General features: G+C 34.5%; 1 protein-coding gene across 1 annotated transcript; it reads right to left on the bottom strand.

The window, feature by feature from the left end:
- Positions 1-7,679: 7,679 nt before the first annotated feature.
- LOC146918246 (transcription factor BEE 3-like) lies at positions 7,680-10,029 on the bottom strand. The gene is made up of 6 exons (XM_085719877.1): positions 9,534-10,029; positions 9,309-9,428; positions 8,841-8,906; positions 8,659-8,727; positions 8,457-8,534; positions 7,680-7,979 (listed from the first exon to the last, which is right to left on the bottom strand). The coding sequence occupies exons 1-6, from the start codon at positions 9,933-9,935 to the stop codon at positions 7,887-7,889; spliced, it is 828 nt and encodes a 275-aa protein (XP_085576003.1). The 5' UTR covers positions 9,936-10,029; the 3' UTR covers positions 7,680-7,886.
- Between the last annotated feature and the right edge of the window lie 14,504 nt (positions 10,030-24,533).

Here is a 24,533-nt window from a genome sequence, read left to right as displayed (position 1 = left end):
AGATCTCGTTCCATTTTGTTCGATTCATCCGTGTGGTCTCGCCGAGATGTTGCTTGAAAGAGTTTGGTGTGTAGTTGCTCCGTGTTGGCGGTAGTAGTCTTCAATCGTACCTTCGGAACCGTATTATCCGTCACGGTTGTGCCGTAGGTGGATTGTGTTCCGACGTATGTTCATTTATCCGGACTTCGATCGGATTGTTGGGCCCGAAAGGGCGCTTTGGCTTCTTGATGTTTTTAGGGAGCCGTTGGACCTTGAATCGTTTCGTGTTGGCGGACGATTCATACGCCTACCTTGATACTTTAAATTTTCACTCGCGTTTTTTTGTAGTTCGGTTTCGTATCCATACGTGGGTTCGTTGGCCGTCCGTAGCAGTCTTTGTTTAGAGTTGTTTCCTTTACCACTTGTGTGCCGATTTGTTGTATCACCCGTTAGGGTTTGTATCGGTGGTTATCTGGGTCGGGTTCATGTCCCCCGGTCTTGTACTTCCTTTCTTTTTTAATTTCAGTTCTTCTTTGCTTAACAAAAAAAATGAAGCATAGTTATGCGGTCCTAATTTCCATATTTTGTCATACCTTCCATCTTTGTGTTATCTCATTCCAATTTTACCCTTCCATTCATCTGACCATCAACCGAGAGCTTAATTGGTTATCAATGGACACATTTTCCATATTTTCATTCTTATTTACATATTTTGTCTTATCATATTCAATTTATAAGCGTAAATTCAATCAATGTCATAATTATGAGTTCGGGTATGCTCCATTTAGGGAGCTATCCATTTAATCCATTTAGGTGTTTTGATGCTTGATATGTGGCAAACAAATATTGAATGGTTGAGATTAAAATATTATATTGAGAGATTTTTAATTAAAAATAAAAGAGGAAATATATTCGTTCATGCTCCTCTCTTTCTCAACAAAAGTCACGATCCCCATTCTCATCTATCGAACCGCCGCTCGCCGTTGTCCTTCTCTCTCAAGCGCCGCCCGGCATCGCCACTCTCACGGACCAAAAATCGTGTTACGCATTTTTTGAAGAAATAAATATTGAAACTTGTGACCCCTCTATTTTCCCGCATTTTTTTATAACAATCCATGAGAAAAAAATTGTATATAGAAACCAAGTGTGATCTTTTTTCCCGCTTTTTGGTAACAATCATGAGAAATAAATTGGTGCATTTCTTGCGAAGAGAAGTGGAACTCACGAATCAATGGAATTGATTGGTTTGTGACTGGATCGTATGAATCGACTTGAGCATCGTCAAAGGTGGTGGTAATAAATTTCGGGTATTACAACATGAGGATGTGGGGCGGAGCAAGGCGGCGCCGTTACGATGGCGATGACGATGAGAAAGAGTGGCGGCCCGCAGGGGAAGAAGAAGAGGGATACCATGTTCCTTTTTTTATTATTCAAAAACTTTAATTTTGATTTTTTCATCTCGGCCATTAAGTTTCATTTTTAACACGTGTCATGCATCAAAACACATAAATGGAGTAAATGGATAGCTCCCTAAATGTAGCATACCCAAACTCCAAAATTATATGATTAGTACATCAATGGACTTGTACTAATTGCATTGGAATCAAACTCCGGGCATACAACTATATCAATGACGAAAATTTCAAGTCTCTAATACACACATTTTCTCCCACTTATCCTCTCTTCTTCATTGGTTAGCATCTTCAAAAAAAAACTTTCTCGTAAAGCACCATTTACTCTTGTTCACTGCCAACTTCTTTTTCTATCTTTAATATATTCTTTTTTCTTTATTTTTTTGTCGGTTTTTCACTTCTCCATCTTTCTCTTTAAGCTTAAATTGCGGTTTGTAAAAAGACACTATGATCTATCAAAAAATTTCGGGATGCGCACGAAAAATATCTTTGATATCATAGGAATGTGCATACTTTCTATAATGATGTATTTCGATAAAGGATTTCATGAGATGATGTATTTATGATCTTGGACCCTAATAGTTGCATTATAAATATGTTTGATAGTAGTTGCGGTTCGATCGTTCCTATATATTCCTTATATTGTTAAGAATATGTCTTGGAGGAACAAAGTAGTCCGTCACGTCATGAAGGTGACTAATGTCATTTGTGTTTAGACGTTCGACGGTTTTATGACCTTTCAACTTAAGTGTCATCTCATGGTTGTGTTTTTCGTTATCAACTTTAAGAATTCAATCACCAACTATCAACAAATAACCTCTCACACTAAACGAACACTCACATTTCACCGAACTAGTAATCTTACGCTTCGATCACTTCTTGTGCTCTTTGTATAGGGAGTGTTCGGTGAAAAAAGTGGTGAACTTACGTCGGGTTACGGGCAAACCTATATATAGGGAGGTTTCGGATTATAGAAACCGAAACATTTTTCGCCTTCACATTTGATTTTTATAATCTAAATCGTATATTTACATACATTTAGATTCATGACGAATTTAAGAGCAGTTTAACAAATACAATCCGAAATGTGGTTCAGAATGTATTTGTCAAGCAAAGGGTAATTTTAAAAAGAAAAATAATAGGGCGCATGGGTAACACATAGGGTGGGAAAAGTAATAGACTTACTTTTTTGTGTATAGCTTATATGAGCACACCCCAGGCCCAATCCAAATTACCCTCAATCACAAAGCCTCTCTCTATCTCTCTCTCAAGTAATCATCCTAGTGAGTTTAATTTCACTTTAGTCTATAAAATATTGTAACTGTTCGATTTTGACCCCACTTACTTTTTGAAGTTACTTTAATTTTTATGTTTGCCCCTTAATGATTTTGTGGTCTCTCTCTAAATTTCTCCCTAATTTACGCTATGATGACACAACTTATTAAAATGGCATCATGCCTAATATTTGGGGATTAAAACTAAAAACACCAAAAATCAACTAGTACACGTGAATGAGAATGAAATATCTAATTAGAATTTTTCCTAAAAAAAAATATATCTAATTAGAATTTCAAACTTTTTGGCATTATTTGGTGTTTTTAGTGTTTAATTTTGAAAGAAAAAACAAGTTGGATATGAAATATAGTGTTGCAACAATAAATTATGGCACCTTAGCCTAAATTAAGAAGAAAATCTGGAGGGTGACTATAGAGAAGAGAATATAAGGAGGTCAAATCACTGAAAAATAGAGAGCCAAAATCGCACGCTCACAATACATTTTTGGCTAAAATTTAAATTAAGCCAAAAATTCATCACTTATTCACTTAAAAATTTTAAATTAAGCCAGAAAATCATCACTTATTCACTTAAAAAAAAACTTAAACTCTCGATGTCGTACATCATTCCTTTCTTTTTTGTTCTTCGCCTTTGTTCTGAGTTCATCTTTTATAACATTTTTGTTCATTGGTTTGTGATGATTTTTTTCTTGGGTTCATCTTCATTCATTTTTGTTCAGAGTTAATGTTCAATATCATTTTTTTGGTTATGTGATGAATTGGAATTGCTCACTATTTCAATATCATTATTTATGAGTTAAGGTTTGATTCTCACCTCAAATAAGAATTAACAAACTTACAATTAACATACTAATATTGACCGTTTTAAATAAAACTCAGCCGCATCCCCTCACTGTATTCAATTTACATTCCCCCTCCTAGAAAAATTTGAGGCCAAAAACCGCGTCTGGTTTGTTGATGCGTCTTTTGTCATTGTAAACATGTCTCTCCCTCCATGTCTCTTATGTGCTACCTTGTCAAAAAAATTTTTTGAACAAAAATGGTATCCCTGGAACAAAATTGTTTCTTTCAATCATTCAATGTCATGCCATATTTTTATATTCCGGTCTATTTATAAGAAAAATTTTAGTCAACAAAAGTTGATGTATGCAGTTAACTATTCACTCCAGGATCCATCAACTTTTGTTGACTCAACTTTCTCTTATAAATAGGACCGAAAATATTAATTTATATTAAAATAAAAAGGGATGCTAGGGACAGTCACCCAAACACTCGCTTGCGGATACTCTCCCAACCTATGGTGCCACGTTTTCAATTTATTAACTTGTTCACTTGTTTTACCGGCTTTTAAAGTTGGAAACATTTTTTTTTATCTTTTTTAATTATTTTTATTCCTGCAACTCAATGGTCATCTCTGTAGATGGTTGAACTCCAACACCGGCTTTGTAATCTCACCGCCCGAACAAGTTCTTTCATCCTTTAAAAGCTGCAATTTTGTTTATGAAAAAAATCATTGTAAACAAAACAAAGATCATTGTATGGTAAACGTGAAAAGTAAAAATTCATTCAAACACAATTTGCAAACAAAAAACCCGGCCACGAACACTATCACATGTCTTCTTTCTTCTATACCGGCATGTGACCTTCATCGGTTCATCATACACGACACATCTTGTCTTTTCTCTCTCGCCATCGCAAAAAGAATCTCTAAATCTCGTCGACGGGGTCACGCACTAAAAGTCTAAAATCGACTTCGGCCGTAAACGTTCACCGATCCTTCCCGGTATCATCGATTGAGATTCGGCTTAAACATAAGTCCGATCCTAGAACTCGATCCATAGCGGCGGCGAGGAGAGAAAGCGGTTCTTCTTCTTTCGTGTATGTGTTTCAATGCGGTGGTTGTTAGCAACAAGACTTTGGAAAAGGGTTGTTTACATTAATTAATTAATTAATAATATAAAAGGGTTTTTTTCCCTCAAAAGAATAAAAAGTTTTTAAGAAAAAGAAAAAGAAAATGTGGAAACCTGTTGAACCGGTTAGTAAGTAGGAATTGAAAAAGTAGGCCAGGTGGCACCACATATTGAGAGAGTGTTTATGAGAGAGTATATGAGCAAGTGTCCCTAGCATTCCTCTAAAATAAATTCAAATTAAAAATTTTTTGCTTACGGGGTACCAAACTTCAAAATACCTAAAAATTTACTTCTTTTTTTTTTACGTAACTATGTCACATGCATTTTCGTTAGTCAAATGAAGATCGACTTAACCATAAAGACTAATAATGAGACGTAAAAATTTAAGAGGACACAATCATATATTCTTTTTATAAGGACTAAAACCTAGAAATCCAAATTTTATAGAGACCAATAATTAATTGTATGTCCTTGATAATCATTTATTAATGAGGGGTTGATGTGAAGTAAATTATTACTATAAATCTAACAGCTGATTACACAATCAGCAATATAGCACAGAAGTCAACAACACTTGACCTCAATAGTAAGACTAGGAGATGATAACAAGTTGATATTACTAAGATAGCAACAAAATTGGGTGTAATGGTTTCAATTATAGTCATGAACTATCTTTTGAATACATGTAAAATCATACAAAGTTACAAACAAATGGTGATGGTTTTGCTTCTATTTTGGCTAATTTTGTGGGGTAATGACCACCTAACAACTTCCACTTTCACTTAGTGAGCCCACTAGTACTAGTGACATGGGTCCATGAACTTGCCCAAAATAAATTACTTTGGTCTCCTCTCCAACTACTATCCTCCTAACATGTGAGTGTGACCCCAAATCTAAAATCCATATAGAGAATACATGATATACCAATTCTATCAACTTTAAGACCCTTTTAGTCCATATTCCTCCTCTCACTTGTTCATGTATATAATATGCTAATCTCTAAGGGACAAGGAAACAACACCTTGGTCAAAAAGTGGGTCAAATGAGAAAGAAAGATTTAGTTATATTAATGAACAAGCAAAAGAGGCTACAAAAGGGTTCACAAAGCTTCTATCATTTTCCATAAGTTGGAGAACCCACATTGCCCATCCTTATTTGAGCATGCTATGGCCCATTTAAAATGTCTTCTACTTCTCTCAAATTTCAAATGGATGCAATGCATCTAAGTTCTAACCCTACTTTTATTTAAAAAAAAAAAATGACAACAAATATATATATACTATACAATCTCATAAACATATTTCTTTTCCTCAATCATTCACTTAATGAATTGGCAACATCGACAAGATTTTACGAATTCATTAGTATTAGTGGGTTCCATTGACACTATTTTCTTATTTTGGATTTTTATTGACACTATTTTCCTTTATTGGATTTTGTCTTGTGCTTTGTCATATTACAAATACTTTCACTTTGCTGCACTCACATCTCATTACAATGCCCATATTGATTCTATATCATATTAATTATCAATCTCTTTGTTTTACCGACATAATATCTTTTTTATGTGTTTAGTCACACAAATGAAGCAATAATTTTATGTTGACAATTAAAACGATTGTCTATCCATATAGAACATGACAAAAATTAATATTATCTTGTACTAAAAATATCATCAAATATTTTTAAAAAAAATAACCAAATAAAATTTAAATGTCAATTGCAGATGACACAAATGATTGAATATTTCGATCACACTCGATGTAAATCTACGTAAATTTAGGTGTAAATCTTCGATGAAGCCTAGCGGTTAGAAAAATTCACCTTAAAGGTGAATAAGTAGAGTGTCTAAGGTCCTAGCTCCATATATTATACATTATCTTTTACGGGCGAGTTAAGCTCCCGAGAACCTCTAATTTTACATGAAATTTTTCTCCCTTAAATAAATAGAAAAGAATTAAATTTAAAACTCCTAGCTTTTGGGAATGCCCCCTCCCAAAAGAAGGTAATTAACATGGTTAGCTACTAAGTTTAGTGGTCGGAATTTCATTAATAACACTTTGTAGGTAGGGTCACGTTATCATAAGGTTAAATAGGGATTAGTCTCATACATAAAGGTCACCTAATGAGTCTAGGAATATACCTTGTAAGGTAACTTTTTCATTCTACCCCAACAGAAAAGAACATGTTGATAAAATTGGTGTGGCCGTAGGTCCTACAAGACATGGGCATCCTAGTTGATCCATGGGGGCAGCTATTGAGTGGCTCCATGTGTGGAACTTGATAGAAGAAATTAACACATTCACGTGAATAATTTTTCACTAATTTTTTGGGATAGAAATTTGCCAAGAATCTAGCAAGTTTGGAAATACATTTTTTTACTAATAAATTTTAAATTAGTTATTTACAACTTTTTTTTTACTAAATAGCTTGGTTTTTCTATTTGTTTATATACAATCTTTTGAGGGAATTTGTTTATATACAATCAAAAAATTATTTCATTATAATTTTATAATGAAATGGCATAAAACTAATAAATATTTATAAATTAGATTGTTTTATTGATGTATGGAGGAAAGATTTGTTCTATTATGTTCCCCGAAATTGATGGGGAAGGAAAAGTGGGGCATCAATTGGAATACATTGTATCAAGTTCAATTCCATTCCATCCCATTTGACAATATAAATTAAATAAAATGAATTATGTTTTTTTTTCCTTCTGGAGTTATTATGTTATGAACGATGAATCGATCAAAATTATAAGATATTTGAGTCTATTAAATAAGTGGTATGAGTTTGATCGTAGTTACCATTAATTTGAGTGGAAACTTTGTATCTATAATATGGTAAAAAAAGCATATGATATGTTTCATTCTATCATAGTATGAGTATCCCCTTTCTTCAAGCTAAAGTAACCCAATTTTATCCTCTTTCATATCAATTCAAGTCATATTTTCAAGTTTTTTCCTTCTCAAATCTATATATGCTAATGTGGTTCTTGCCTCTGTATGTTATTATATTATACTTATATATTCAAATTTTCATATACAACAACACAATGCCAATCAAGTTCCACAAAAATATATAATAACATGTAGGCTAGCTATTATTAACTTTCATTTGATTTTTACACAACTTTGAAACAAGAATTAATGTCCACTTGTGCTTGTAGGTAGCATAGAGTGGAAACAAATTGATCTTTTAAACTTTGTAGAAAGTAAAAGGAGCAAATTATAACATTTTTTCATGTCTTGTATATGGCTGTTGAGTTAATCCATCCAAAATTGAAGTCAAAGTGGCCAAGTTGGTTGAAAGCAAGCAATTCCTCCATACCCTTCTCTCTTATACCTTGCTAACTCTTTTGCTTCAGATGCCCTTGCTCTCTGCCACAAATCAAATAAATAAATAAATAAAAGAAGAGTATTTTACATATATTTTGTCTCATTTTAGTATTTAATTAAAAAACTTTTTTTAAAAGGAGTTATTTAGTCTCAATATTAATTAGTCCTATTGGTGCTAAAATTGGACAAAGTTTATGTAGGAGGAACTAAACTTAAAAATTTATGATTCTTATAGAAACTAAAAACATATTTAACCTTTCTTTTAAAAAAATTAACCTATAAATATTACTAAATATAATAATTGTTTCTAATTAATTTTATCAACTATCAACTACTTAATTTCATATTCACCAACTCTAATGAATTTTAACTTATCCATCACAACAGTTAGCGTATATTATTATATGAATTGAGAAGTTTTCATGCACCCTAACAACCATACAAAATGAGCATGTTATACATGAATATGAGCATATTATATATGAATAAAACCATGAAACTTTTAGAAATAGATTATACCTGCATTGTTTCTAGATCATCTGTCTCTGAATTGAAGTCATAGTAAGTACTTGCTGCAGTAAGCTTCAAAGAAAGAAACTGCAAAAATAGCCAAACATAAATTCACATTAATTTTTTTTCTTTTTTTTTGAGGTGATAAATTAACATTAATTAAATATATTTTAAAACTATATTTTTCTAGAAATAAATGAATATTACTTACTTCTACTTGATGCTGCAAAGACTGAACATAGTTTATGATTTCATCCAACATTACTGCCATTCCCATGGTCTGCAACCATTGAAACAAAAAGAAAATAAGATTTTTACAATTATGAAATTAGACACAAATGTGATTTTTATTTTATTTTATATTTTTAAAAATTAAAAGGATCATATATTAACCTTGTAACATCCTGGAACAATATTCTGCAAGCACTTCAATTTCTCATTGATTTTCCCTCTTCTAACCTGAATAACAAAAAAAAATCAGAGAAAACTTTATTAGTCCATACACATCAATTATGAACCAAGATAGAAGAAAATTTGATAAAGACTTTAAATAATTAAATCTATTCATAATTGTTATTGTCTTTTCATATTGACTTATTTGAACTTATCTACTGTCATATAAATAAGTGCAAGACTATTTTGAAGAGTTTATGGAAACAACTTACAACATATCCATAAGTTTTTTTTTTCAACTTATTTTCTTAAGCTCACCAGTGTAGCTTACGAAAACAACTTATACCTTATATAAAACAGTTTGATTTTATTTTACCATTTATTATAGAAATAGCTTATGCATAAACACTTATATAATAAATGATTATACTATAAACACTTAATTAACCTATATTTAGGAAATTATACCCTTTCTGCTAGACTGTGACTATCAGTAGCTTGACCTCTTCTTGCTCTAACATGAACAACTTCCTTTGCTTTCTCTTCTTCTGTTTCATAGCTTTTCACTCGTTTTCCTCTTCCACCACTCTGAAATTAATCATAGAAAAATAACAAAACCATTTAATAATTTAATTTCATCACAATCACAAAAAATGAAGAATAAAATGAAAAAAACAAGTAGAAGAAATTTACAAGTTTGGATTTGCTTCCACTTTCAGAAACTGCAGGAGTTGAATTTCCAGAACTAGTCTCTTGAAAATCCATCATTTTTCTCTTTTTACCTTCATGATGAACTTTATTTTCTTCTTGAAAAATTGTTGGAAGTGAAAGTTGAACTGCATTGTGATTTTGATTATTGACATGCTGGACAAGACCATGAAAATTCTCTTCCAAGTTTCTTGGAAAAACATGTTCTTGTTCTTGTTGTTGATGATGTTCCAAGATGCTGTCACAAGAAAAAGGCATCAAATTATGCATCATGTTCATGTTTGAATTTTCCATGAATTGATTCAACAGTTCCATGCTTTGATCAGAATCAAGAAAAGGAAAAGAGGGTCTAATAATATTTTGAAAATTTTCTGTGAATTCAGCCATGTGAGATTTCAATAAATCAAAGTGTGTATTTTTTTTCTAACAAGTTTATTACTTAGAAATATTGTGAATTTTTTTTAGAACTTGTAATATTGTGGATAATGTGAGGAACAAAATGTTCTATTTATACTGTAGAATTTTCAGCTGCATTGACGAATAGGACTAATCTTTGGTGGTCACGTGGCAAATCAAGCTTCTTTAGTTTTCTGTTCCCTAGTTGGGTCCCATGTATATAGAAAAATCTATAATATTCAATAAGGGTCCATGTTTTTGTGAGAGAAAAAAAAGCATTTTCTATTTTTGGAGCTTTTAGACTTTTTAATTTGGGAACCATGACTGTATTTGTTACCTTTATTAGTAATTTTTTAAGTTGTAGTGGGAATTGAGAAAAAGTGGACTTGTTTGAGTGGAGAAGTATAGTCTGAGTCTAGGTGCAAACTCTTCCATAATTCCTTTTTTTATGTGTGTCTAAGTAAAGACTTGTTACAATATCTTTGGCTTTTCCAAAAAGGAAAATCGATTTGTTACAAAGTACGTATTTTATAGTAAATTTTATCTTGATATATTTATTGAATATTTCAATTAAATAGATAAATAAACGAGAACATGATTGATCATCGAGTTTGACTAATTGTATTTACGCCTTTAACTTTGAGATCCTCTAATTCTTAGAGAAAGGAGTTTTGGTAATTTGACGTTCGGCCATGAGGTATGTAAAACATGACTAAAGATTTTTTAGTCGGGATTCAAACTCGGTTTCTCCAGAATGGCTCGTCCTTAACTAGGACTTAATAACCACTTGCGTTGCGAACTCAATTTCAAATCACACCAAGAACTTAGATGTGTGAATATCATCAACAACCAATAATCAAATGGTTTCGAGGCAACAACAACAACAAACCTAGCAACTATGAGTAAAGAAAATCCACAAATATAAGCCGAGGCATAAATATAAGAGTGTATATGAATAAAGACGTCAATATTTGTTTACCCGGCTTTGGCCAAATTGACCTACGTCTAGGGAGTGGAAATCTCCAATCCACTATAAATTGAATGATACAAAGAGGTTACAATAAATTATACTAACAAGCTCTCAAAGAACAATTCCTAATTTCTACCCATTTTTTAAGTCACTCAAACCCACAACAAATCCTAATAGAAATCAAGAGAGAAAGCCTTTTAATCTTTCCTTTAATGGGATCTCAACTACTCAAGGTGTTTAAGAATTGTTCATCAACCCAAGATTCTCACCCAATGACATTCACCCCTAAGCCATGATGTTTCCTAAAAGTTTTCTCCTTTGGATTTGCAAGATTAGCCAAAAAAAGATTGGAAAATGCAGATTTTATAGTTGATGTCTAGAGCTTGGCGCAAGGCGCCAGGCTCGTATGCCTTGCGTGTGACCGATATAGTACATGACACGCTTTGCATGTGTTGTCATGTGCAAGGCGCATGAGGCGTGCAGAATCCACAAAAATGCACTACAATATTGTCAATTGATCGATCTTCGCGATCCTAGTGCCTTGGACAACAAGAAATTATTTTCCACATTCAACATGAGACTTTGAGGTATAAACAACCACTTGAATTCAATAACTTAATTTGCAATATTTATAGTTACATAGCAAAAATTACAACAAGTCTACATTATAAATTTACCTCTCGAACCGTATAACAAAGCTTTCAACTTCGATGTCCTCTAACCCTTCTAGTTGTAACCCAACATACGAATGGGCCAAGCCCAAATGGTAAAAACTCGAGCTTATACTCATTTATCTGCGAATATGAGTCATAGTCAAACCTTTTATTATTATGTTAAAAGAGTATTAAGTCAGTTCACTATATAGCTTTTATTAATCTTTCTCCATTATTTTTATTTATTACATCTTTGAAATATCCTCTGACTCGAATATGAGAGGCTCATCTCTTGAGCTACAATTTGGCATCTCTAATTGTGACACTTTCATGTGTGTTTCCTGCCTACCATAGTTTTTTCTTGTGACAATGCCAAACACCTTCCTGCCATAGTTAAAACACTACAGACAAGTCATAGTCACTTTCTCCTAAATATATGCTATATTATTTTCAATACAAAAACTGTTCCATTCCACAAAAAATGTACCAATCAAATTGATAGTTACAACATCATTAGTTCATTACCACAGTATTTTTAATGCACAATAATTGTAGCTATAAAACTATGTCCAATTGATACCATTGGCTCCAATTGTTGTACAAGAAAAACATCCATCTGAGATTGTCAATTTCTTATGTCCCCCCAATCCCCAATAACAAGCACCACCCTTGGTGAATTGTAAATTTACCTAAGTATTGTCATGTATACTACATACATAACCTGCCATTTAACAGTATGATTCTTTCAAGTTGTTTTTAGTTTGTCCACACTTGCCATATATGCATTACTTTGAAACGTGTAGTTGAAAATATAGTGTTTGGATTTTAAAAGTTTAGAATTTTTTCACTGAAATTAATTTTAGACTTAATTTAATGATTTCTCATGTTGAATAATAAATTGGCTAGTCCCTCTTTGTCAAAAAAATAAAAATAAAAATTGGCTAGTCCCTCTAAAAAAAAAATTGGCTAGTCAATAATTGATACTATGTAGCAATGGATATTTATTGGGAAATCTGATGTTTTAAGAGGTTTACATTTTTGTTTTATTTTTAGTTTATTAAATTTTGTCAAAAAAAAAGTTTTAGTTTATTAAATAATATTTTAACGATGTGCAAAATAAGTAATACAATTTAATCTTTCCCCCCTAAAAAAAATAGAGAAATGATATTTGTACAAGTATTTTGTCACAACTTTATCTTTCATATTTACATTGTGTTTTTACTCTTTTTTTCTCTCTATTATTTTTGACTAATAGGAAGAGTGAAAAAAAAGTTATCCCAAATATTGTCACAAAATGTTTATGCAAATATCATTATTAAAAAAATAATACAATTTAATCTACATATATCATCACAACACTATGTGACTTTCTAGCACATCAAATTGACACAAGCAAAAAGTAAGTCTTAAATTCAAAGGTGGTGAAAATCTATAAAATTTGAAAAACTTAGAGATTTTTTAATAGAAATTTGAGTACTAAAATCGTGAATTGGTGAAAATAAGAAACCAAATATATGCAGAGACATTAAAAATCCTTAATAAAAATTTACAAAATCTATTGTTCCTTCTCTCTCTAAAACAAATCCTCTGTCTTCTCTCTAGAAACACAACACAGCCTCCCTCTCCCTCAAATCCAACTCATCTTCTTCAAAATGTAGATCCCCATGATGGTGATGCGATGAGGGTTCGGCCTCCGCATCACCTCACCTCCGGCTACACGGCGTTCTTTGCGTCAGTGGTTTTAGAAGGCGGTAGTAGCAGCTCACAGTGGTGGTTGTGGTGGGGCCGATGGTGGTTTGTGGTGGTTTGTTGTGGTTGTTTTGGTTGGTTTCGTGGTGGATCTCGTGAAGGTTGTGGTGGTTGTTTTGGATGGTTCCTTGGGTGTTGGTGTTGGTTTTCATGGTAGATCTCGTGGTGGTTGTGGTGGTGCAGATGGTGGCTCACGGTGCTTTTATGGTGGTAGTTTTGGATCCAGTTTTGGATATGAATCTTTGGTGGCCGGCGGCTGGTGAGAAAGACGAACTATATTGTCTTCCTTGAGGTTATATGTGCCGGCATGTTCTTTGTTTTGTTTTAAGCAAGTTTTCATTATGGTAGTATGACGTTGGAGGCTATTCTTGTTGGTTTGGTGGAGCGAGACCTGCCGCTTTCGGTGGTGCTATTCATGGCTGTTTGGTGGTTGTAAGGTGGTGCTGGTGTTTGATTTTTTGTTATTTGTTTTCGTTATGTTGCTGTTTATGTTGGGAAGTTGTGGTTAGTTGGTGGTTTTCTCTGGTCCTGTCCCTCTGTGCGTGTTTTTGTTAGATACGTGTATTGGATTCATTTAGACTTTTTCCGGCTGGAGGTGGGTGGTGGTTTGATGGCTGTTTATTCCGATGGACGCCTTCCCATATGTCACCGGCGACCGACTATATTCGATCTGGATAGATGTTTTAGTTGATGCAGGTTTCTTGGTGAGGCGTTTTGGCGGGGTAGTTTTATGGTGGTGGTGGTGGTGGTTCAGTTGAGATTATAGTGGTGGTTTCGGTTGAGATGGTGGTGGTGGCGGTGGTTCGGTTTTGCGTGGGTGTAGGTAGGGGTTGTCTTGGTGTGGTTTGGATGGGTGGTCATGTATCTAGTATCGAAACGCTCTGCTGATGGGAACTTTACCAGGGTGTGGTTGGTGACGCTTGGTTAGGAGGTGGTTTTTGTTTTGTGTTCGGGTGTTCCGCTTATATACGGCGCCTTTTTCTTGTTATTGTTTTAGGTGGTGACATCTTTTATAGGTGTCGTGTTGTTGTATGTTGTTAGGTGATTCATCTTTTTAAGACACGCTTGTGCGGGGTGAATCACTTTGTTTTTGAGTAATATATTCCATTTCGATTTTTTCAAAAAAAAAAAGAAACCAAATATATATTTAAGGGAACAATCAATTGAACATGAGCATATATAGGGGAAAAAGATGAAAATTAAATATAGTTTTCTTAGTGAGCAAGTTTTTTTTTTTTGAAGGGTTAGTGAGCAAGTTGTATTATATTTATATAATTATATTTATAAGTTGATCAACCTTTCAATTACTATCACCTTTGCCACACAGTTCACTATCCTTTATTTGCTCAACCTTGCCTTTGATTTGAACAGAAAAATGAAAAATGAATGAACCAAACTTTATAACATGCCTTCTGACATGTGGGGTGTGTGTTTGGCATATAGCATTTCATTCAATTCTCATTATTAAAGGGTTACATTCCTTGGTCTCATAGTCTAAAGATAGCATATGGGCACTCAAAAGTAGGAGTTACCCCTATCTACCAAATTGTGTAGCACTTAACCAAAAAATAGATGTATAAATGGTTTGAACATTTGTTTGTAGGCATTAACGGTTCATATACAAAAAAGACAAATAGTTAACTTTTGGACAATGTATCTTTTCTATAGTAGTAATATATACTTTATGGCTAATGTTAACTTGCGCTCAAAGGCACATGTTAAGATACTCATTATAGAAATACACATATCAAAAGGCGTGCATTCAACTTCTTAAAAGTTGTTATATTGTGTTTTCCAATGCAAAATTGCTCTATTTAGGTTGCTTAGCATGTGGCTGGAGCACAAGTTAACATGACCCATACTTTATTATAAGAAAAAGGGTTATGAAGATTCGAAGTTCGGTCAAAAAGTAAAGAAAATTTAACCAAAAATTGTTTTGCTCATGAATCGAACTCAAGTTCTTTTTGAAGAAGAAAAACTCAAGTTATATTTAACAATTTGGCATTTGATGAAATTAATTAACCATTTGAGCTCAATTGTTTGGTTGATGCATAATTGTATGCTTCGATCCGCCCCCCCCCCATGCCTAACCTTTCTTTTGGCCTTATAAAAAAAATATGTTCCATTGCTCCGAAGTAAATCTGATTTTGCCTTCATATTTGATTTTAACTTTGCATTAGAATTTAGAACTTTTGTCTCTTAAACAGATTTTTAGCCAAAAATTTATCATTCAACTCATTTATATGAATATTATCAAAACATAAATATTTTTTATCATCAATTCAATTTTAATAAAATCAATTTTACATAATCATTTCTTTCAAAATACTTTTAACACCGCATAATCAAACACTCACCGCATGATTTTGAAACTGTTACATGTATTTTTTTATATGTTTTTTCGTATGGTTATTAATTTAACTACTCACAATTTCTTTAAATTCACACGTTTCTTAAAGTTTGTTATAGACAATAGTAGGGACATTGTCAGCTAGTGACGAAGATAGGGGTTTGAAGTGGTTCAACTGAATCCCCTTAACTTAAAAATGGTTCGACTGAACCCCTAAACTTAAAAAGATGAAAATATGCCCTTATAAATGATGCATTTCAAACCCTAGCATTTTTTGTATATCAGTCCATAAGGTCTATGAACTTAAAAGTTTCAACCCCTAAACTAGGGTTTGACTCCACCACTGTCAACAAACTATTTTTTGGTTGTGCTTATACATACCTTCGTAAACCAAATTATTATTTTTTAGTTTGATAACTGAATTTTAGACCTTGCTGGCTGGAGTACAAGAGATTTGGTTTGTCATATATCACACTCTCTAAAGGGTAAATTAGTTCCATATGATAAACGTGCACAACTGAACTTGCATGCCCATGCATTTGCATTTAAGCCTTAGTGTAAATACAAAGTCTACAGCCAAACAAGTTAAACCTTGAAAATGGGTACCATACAAAGAGTTTCTATGGATATGGATGGCTACTAATTAATAGGACGGATTTTATACCTAACACATAACAGAAATTGTTTTGACTTTTGGTTTTTGGGAAACGTCCTTTATTTGGTCATGCCTTGAACTTTAAGGTAACTATTCCCATAACAATGTACTATATAGATTTTTGAAGTTAGATGAGTTAATTAATTTTGGATATGCTATAACAAAAACGTTAAGAGAGGGTTGGGGAAGAGGTACTATGTGTCAGATAGTTAAGAAATTTTCAGAGAATATTTGGTGGACTTGATTATGATAGTACTTTTCTGTCTATTTGGTTTATCGTACAATAAAAGTAGTTCAACAAAAGTAGTATAACCCAAATAATAGACAAATAGTTACTTAATGAAAGTTTATAGATCTTAACAAGCATGGACTAATTTAAATTGCAATAGAAAGCATGTGAGGACTAAAGTTTTAAGAAATTTTATAGGACTAGATACAAAGTTAATATATTTGTAGGGATAAAACATATATTAATTCAATAAATAATAATAATTTGAGACACATAAAAAGTGATAGATATCATGATACTAAGAGTAAATTTGAAAGGTAGTTTAATGAAATTATTTTTATTTATTCTTTTTTAAGAAAATTTAGGGTGAGAGGATGGTATTCAAATTTAAGATATGAAAGACCTTAAAAGACACTAACTTGACTCAAACTCTGAACAATTGATTGACAAGCTTTAATAATTGCACAATGATTTTTAGAATATACTATTTGTCCTTATACATAAAATTCACACAAATTTAGAAAATTGGATAATTTGGTTGGATGTATTTTGTCATTAATTTGTATAATTTTCTTTTTCAATCAGTTTTGTATAATTTATTATCTAACATTACCTTCATACCTATTAAGACTATCACCCGCCTCTTTTCCCCATTCCTCATAGAACAGGGATAGATGAAGTAATAAATTATAAGATATTTTGGTGAAAAAAAAAGGTGGTGCTAGAGAGAATATTGAGAGCTTCTTATAACAAAGGACATAAATTTCTCAAAATTGTTAAATAGTGCCAGAAGTAGAATCGCATTTCAAGTTTTGTTGTACTTCTGTTAAGTAGGGATTGAAATAAGTTTGAGTCGAGTTAGACTTTGTAAGTCATAAGTCCGCGTTATCAAAAAAGTTTACGACTTAAATCTATTGTGGTAGACTTATTTTTAAGGTATGTGTCTGAACTTTTTGAAAGTCCGATATGGAATATTTGTCTGTTTAAAAATTTATTTTATATAAACATATTTAAATAAACAATCATATTTATGTTTAAATAGACTAATGAACTATTAGATAAATGTTCTTTGTGGTCGATCCATTCGTCGGATTTAAACCTAATGCTCTTTTACGGATGTTCACTCTTCATACTTTTTGTAACTTGGTTTCGCACCTATACGAGTGTTCGCCGGATTGCGTCCATGATGAGTGAATTTTTGTTATGATAGTTTAGGACTAAACCACTTGGTCCGATTTATCACAATGTATTTCCGTTTGAATTATACATGGGTTAAGTCTAATGCCCCAATCTTTGTATCTTTATTTTTATTTAATATGATTTTCCTTTCGGTTAAAAAAAACTACTAGATAAATGAGATTAAATCCCCTTTTGATATTTAACATGATATTTTAGAGAATTTGATTATATATTACATCATATTTCAATTCTAATTTATGATAATACATTTAATATATGAAAAATTTGTGGGGTCCGGCCGAGTGATTGAAGTTTCAAACTTCACGTGAATTGCCAGCTAAAAGAAAGAAGGCAATTTGCAAATTGCTTTGTTTTCTCCACTTGCAATTGCCACTTGCAATTATTAATTATGAATCAACAAGTGCTTCTTAAGCCTATAAATAGCACACGGCAATTGCAGCAATTACACCACAACAACAACAACAAGAAATCCTCACTCATAGAGTTGAGAGAAAAATAGAGAGTTCCTCATAAGAGTGTGAGAGAAAAATATAGTGAGTCAATTTGTGAGAGTTGTATCTACAAATTGAGATACATAGTTAGGTCCACTGAGGGTGAAGATTTGTATTCACATTATTATTATAGTGGAGATTTAAGAGGCCTACGGGTCCCGTGGTTTTTCCTTACTCACATTGAGAAGGTTTTCCACGCTAAAAATTTGTTGTGTGTCATTTTACGTTTCCGCTAAAGTGCCTATTTTGAGTTCACGGAGGAGGGAAATTATGCGGGCATTTCCCAACGGTGGTATCGAGCACTCGTTGCTGCAGGACTACGAGGTGTTGTATCTGCAAGATAATTCTTAGTATGCTCTGTGGGCTGCAACATTGTTTGATCTTCCACATCGAAAAGAAATTTCTTGTCGCTAGATATAAAGTGAGGTAGTGATATATTGCATGTCTAGGAAAGTTCGGCAAGGAAAGACTTGGTATTTAAGTGTGTCTATTGACCCACCTCTCTTACCTGGGAATTTTCTGGTGCACTATTCACAAACTCATTTTTTCTAGTATACGATACTAGTGACCTTTGGTTAAAGAAATTATTTCTGTGTAACTCAAGATGGATGGTTCAATCGGCCATGATGGTGATATGTTCAAGCTAACGGTGACAACTATACATATTGGAAGCCAATGATGGAAGACCACTTGTATTGCAAAGACTTCCATGAGCCAATCACCCAAAAAGATAAACCCGAGAAGAAGACCGCTACGGAATGGGAGACGGAGAATCGGAAGACAAGGGCTAATCCGAAAATACATTGATCGAAGCTTGTTCGAGCATGTATCAACTTATACCAATGCGTATGAGTTATGGACGAAGCTTGAATCGTTGATTCAAAAGAAGACGCCCGAAACAAAGCACACCTTTTTAGAAGGCTGGTGAAGTTAGAATATTCGGACGGTCAAAACATGATCGAGCATCTAAATACCTTCAAAGGTATTGTAAATCAACCGACAAAAACGAGAAATGAAGATAGATGACGAGTTGCAAACACTTCTACTTCTCGGTTCATTACCCGAAAGTTGGGACACTCTAGTTGTCACTCTCGGCAATTACGCTCCCGAGATGGAAAACTTAGCATGGATTCGATCCTTGGCGCTTGTTAAATGAAGAGTCAAGACGAAGGGAAAGAGGCTTGAACAATCGGTTCGAAGCCAACGTCGTTGACAATAGAGGAAGGAGCAAGAAGCCGTCAAAAAGGTGGCCGTGAAAAATCACGAGGCGTATCAAAGACTCACACTAAACTAAGTTGTTATTACCGTGGCAAACCGGGCCATAAAAAGTTTGAGTGCGAGATTCTTCAAGAGAGATCAACGGCTGGAACGATCCATCCCGATATAATCGATCCAAAGAAGAAAGAAGATGGAACCACGACGGCGGTCGTAGCAACTAACGAGAATTTCTTTCTCGTTGAAGATGAAAAATTATCTAAATGTAGCGTCTAATGACCGCATTTGGATAATTGACTCGGGAGCATCATTTCATGTAACCCCTCATGAAGAATTCTTCTCATTATATCAAAAAGGAGATTTTGGTATGGTAAAGATGGGCAATGATGTCACAAGTAAGATTGTTGGCATTGGCGAGGTGATTACGGTTACGTATAATGGCTCTAAGCTCGTGTTGAAGGAGGTTAGACATGTTCCGGACATGCGTCTAAACCTTATCTCAACAGAAAGTTAGATGATATTGGTATGATAAACCAATTTGGAGTGGTAGATGGAAGCTCGGTAAAGGAAGCATGATCATTGCTCGTGGTAAAAAGGAAGGCTCTCTCGTATGTTATGTAGGGAAAGATAAACAAGGGAGATATCAATGTATCTCAAGACATGAGCAAAGAACTGTGGCACAAACGACTTGGCCACATGAGCGAGAAAAGTTTGGAGATTCTTGCTAAGAATCATCTTCCAAACATCAAGGGTCAACCACTTTGGAATCTTGTGAAGATTGTCTAGCGAGGCAAACAACACAAAGTATCTTTTCAAAGATCGAGATGATGCAAGAAGAAGAAAGCATATCCTAGATCTTGTTCATTCGGATGTTTGCTCTACATACGAAAGGTCTTTGGTGGTTCACAATACTTTGTTACCTTCATTGACGACCACTCTAGAAAAGTGTGGGTGTATCCATTGAAGACGAAAGATCAAGTTCTTCGGGTTTTCAAAGAATTTCATGCCTCCGTAGAACGGGCATCCGGAAGAAAACCGAAATGTTTAAGAACGTACAACGGTGGAGAGTATATAGGCTCATTTGCGGCCTACTTGTAAATCTCATGGAATAAGACATGAGAAAGTACCTCCCAAGACTCCTCGGATGAATGGAGTAGCCGAAAGGATGAACCGGACGATTGCGAGAGAAAGTCGAAGCATGCTTTCTCAAGCAAAACTTCCCAAATCATTTTGGGGTGAAGCGATGAAGCTGAGTTGATTTGATAAATTTATCTCCTTCAAGACCTTTAAATGGAGAGATACCGGATGAAGTATGGTATGGAAAGAAAGCCTCCTATGGTCATTTGAGAGTCTTTGGATGCGGGGCATTTGTGCATGTTCCAAAAGATGAAAGAGCGAAAGCTAGATGCTAAGACGAAGGAGTGCATATACCTTGGTTCACCAAAAGATGAACTTGGCTTTAGATTATGGGATCCTTGCTACTAAGAAGATGGTTCGAAGCGAGACGTAATATTCTATGAAGATCGGACAATCCACGACATTCAATCTAAAAAGCCAAAGACTATTGTGGTAAACAATTCGGGGAGAGACTCCTCAAATGAATTATGATCGTGATCGGCTAACGAACCCAATCAAATGGAGGAGCTGATCGGAGAGACCAAAATTAACCAATGCATGAAGAACGAGATGGCGGATGATGATGCCGATGATAATGATGATGTTGAGATGGGACAAGAACCTCAATTGAGAAGATCGACCGGATCTAGACAACCATCAAAAAGATACTTCTCGAGTGAATATGTAAACATCAGCGACGAAGGAGAATGATGACATCCTGTCATTACGTAATATTAGGGACTTATTGTGACATTTTGATAGAGTTCTCATGCAATTTATACTCGTTCCGGAGTGCAAAAAGCTTAAAATTTGAAGTACGTTCGAAGGAAATCGCGCCACGCCAATTTCAAGCCGTGCCGCGATTTTTGAAGCAAAATTACACACTTCTGTAAAGAGGAAATCGCGGCACGCCTATATACAAGGCGCGACGCGATTTTGATGGGTCGAGCCCATGACTTCTATAAATACCGCACTCAATCTGAAGAACAGGGTTACGATTTTGGAGAGCAAAGTGCGATTTTGAGACATCGTAGACGGCTAGAAGGGCGATTTCTTCATCCTTTTACCAATTCATGTATGTTTTAATTATTTCATTGATTATGCTATTTGTAAACTCGATTATGAGTAGCTAAATCTCTTAGAGATTAGGTCGAGAGATGAATCTATGTAACCCTAATTGATACATGTTGCTGTGAAACTCTATTACTTATTAATGATATTCTAGTTTTCATTCAATTCAATTGTTCTTAATGCTTTTTATATCACCGATCAAATATAAACATGATTTTGTGAGAACGAATGACTACCGACCATAGCTTTCGACTTAGACCTAATTGAATTGTTCTAATAAACATGGTTAGTCTAGGAATGGATAATCGTTTGTTAGTGATATTAGGTTAACGTGCTTAAACCTTTGATGATTATTAGACCACCTAAGGAATTAGGGGCTGTAGTTTAAAAAGAGGGTCCTAACTCAAGGGATTGATTAGGGCTAATTTGTTAACTATCGTGAAACTAGAGAATCATTAGTAATAATAGGTGCATTAACCAATTAGGGGAAACATAGAGGATTCGACGGACACGATCTCATCTCTCTCTCCATATTTTCTTAATCAACTTTATTTACGTTTTTTGATTTAATTAAAATCAAACCAAATCTCTTGCCCTAGTAGCAAAACAAAATAAATTTTATACATCCTAATTATATAACATAATTGAATTATTGAAGTTAAAAACGATCCTCGTGGGATCGATATTTTTACTACTTCGATAGTATTTGGTGCACTTGCCAAACGTCTATCAAGTTTTTGGCGCCGTTGCGTAGTTTGTTGAGTCATTTCAATTTGGCAATTACGTTTTTATTTAGGATTTCGTCATTTATATTTACTGTATATATATTTATAAAAAAAAAAATATTATGCTCTTTGTTTTCTTCTCATTGTACCGTGCTACCGAAAAGTTTATCCAAGTTTTGCAGCCTATGATAGACAGAGTTACTCCTCTATGACACCGAAGAGATTGCTAAGTTGCGGTATGAAAAATATATGCTATCTTTTAAGATCAAAATTTTGGACAACAAAATCTCGATTTGTGGTCATTATGAGGTGAATCAACCAGTAGTGATGGTGAAGGGAAGAAAGAGGTGATCAACATCGATTACAATACTCAACTTTAGAATATTTTAGATGATTTCTTGGTGTCAAATCAAGTTTCATTTGAAAAGTTTGATGTTCAGTGTGGTGATCTTGTTGAGAAAGCACATGAGTCTCGAGAGGAAGCCTGGTTCAAATGGAGATTGAGTGTCACAAGGTTGTGGTGGAAGAAAATCCAAAAGTGAGGAATGCCGACATTTTCCCGAAGTCCGAACCAACGGAGGTTGAGGAAATCACTCGTGTGCAGATGGATGCACGTCCTTCTCTACGGTGGGAGAGCTTAAACTCTAAAGGTTTAACGGTGAGAGCATGGGAGCATCTACTTCTTTGCTACAAATTCATGGAATTCCTACCAAACAAGAGGAAGAAGAAGGATGATATATTCTTTCGACATATTTGCCACCCTAACGAGTGGTTGAAGCGTCGAAGCTCAATGACGTAAAAGAAAGCGCCGGTGGGAGGCAACCCTTTGTTTAATTTTCAGGTATGATTTTATTGCTTTCAAAAATAAAAACACAAAAATATTTTTCTTTTCTTTTTAATATGAGGCGGGAAGGTTTTCGAAAAATTGTTCTAGTACCTCCTATCAAGAAAATCATGCAAGGTACCGATGTCTTGCATGATTCTCTCTTCAAAAGTTTTTCAAAAATTCAATAAGACTCAGGCATTTTTCAAGAAAACAAGTTTTGGTATGAGAGAACTCCTCGTTTCTACAAAATCGCGCCGCACCTCGTATATGGCCGCAGCGCGATTTTTCTCCTCGGCCCTATAAAAACCTCACTATTCATCATCATTTTCATTCCATTTTTCCTACTTTTCTCTACCAAAAATTTCCCTAGACTTCCCATTCACGAATTTTTCCCATCTTAATCTACCTTATCACTTCCTAAACATCATCAAACCACAATCCAATCACAAATTCATCAATCCAAACCATTATCATTCACAATCCATCACAATCCTTCACAATTTTCCCAAACTACACAAAACTTTCCTTTCACCATCTTCCTTAACCACAAATGGCCTCCAATCCACGAAACACCCGCTCAAAGAAAGCCACCAACCCCAAGCCATCCACAAGCAAAGCCAAACGCCCTCGTACCGCATCCGAACCACCCGAAAACGCCATTCATTTTATCAAATGACCAAGCCCAAAGAGTTCCACAAAGCCATGAAAAGTTTTGAAGTTGTGGGGGAGAGGAAGTTTGAATTCACAAAGCTTCGTGAATTATCCGTTCTTTGAGGCCGAGTTACGAAGGAGAGGGTGGACGAAGTTGAATGAGATGATCGATGAAGCGAACAACAAAACCGTGATCGTCGAATTCTTTGCAAATGCACGGGTTTCCGATACACCCTTTCAATCTTTTGTTCGAGGCAAATACATTGATTTCAGCCGGATGCTCTCAATGCATGGCTGAATGTTCAAGCACCGGCGGAGTGTTGGGTTGAAAAATTGAGGAGGGAGAGATTTGCTATTACGGAGGATACCTTTGATGAGATCATCACCACCATGTGTAGGCCTGGGTCGACTTGGAAAAAGTCCCGGATGCTTACATATGCGGAGATGCTGCCGGTACCCAAGGCATGGGTGTCTTATGTGGTCCGGACTCTCGAGAGTGCATCTTACACTTCTGAGAATTCCTCTCAAGAGGGTGCTTGCTGCCTATGCCATCATCAAGGAGCACCCTATAGATATTGGCCGCCTCTTGGCCAATAGTCTTCATGATCTAGCAACCGGAAACACCACACAATTGGGGCATGGGAGTCTAATTAATTGGTTGTGTGAGCAAGAGTTGGTGCCGGCTTAT

This window comes from Medicago sativa, chromosome 6 (genome assembly GCF_051527215.1).
Source record: "Medicago sativa cultivar Bolivia chromosome 6, Bolivia_mono, whole genome shotgun sequence".
Classification (NCBI taxonomy): Eukaryota; Viridiplantae; Streptophyta; class Magnoliopsida; order Fabales; family Fabaceae; genus Medicago; species Medicago sativa.
This window is presented reverse-complemented; position numbering and strand designations above follow the sequence as displayed.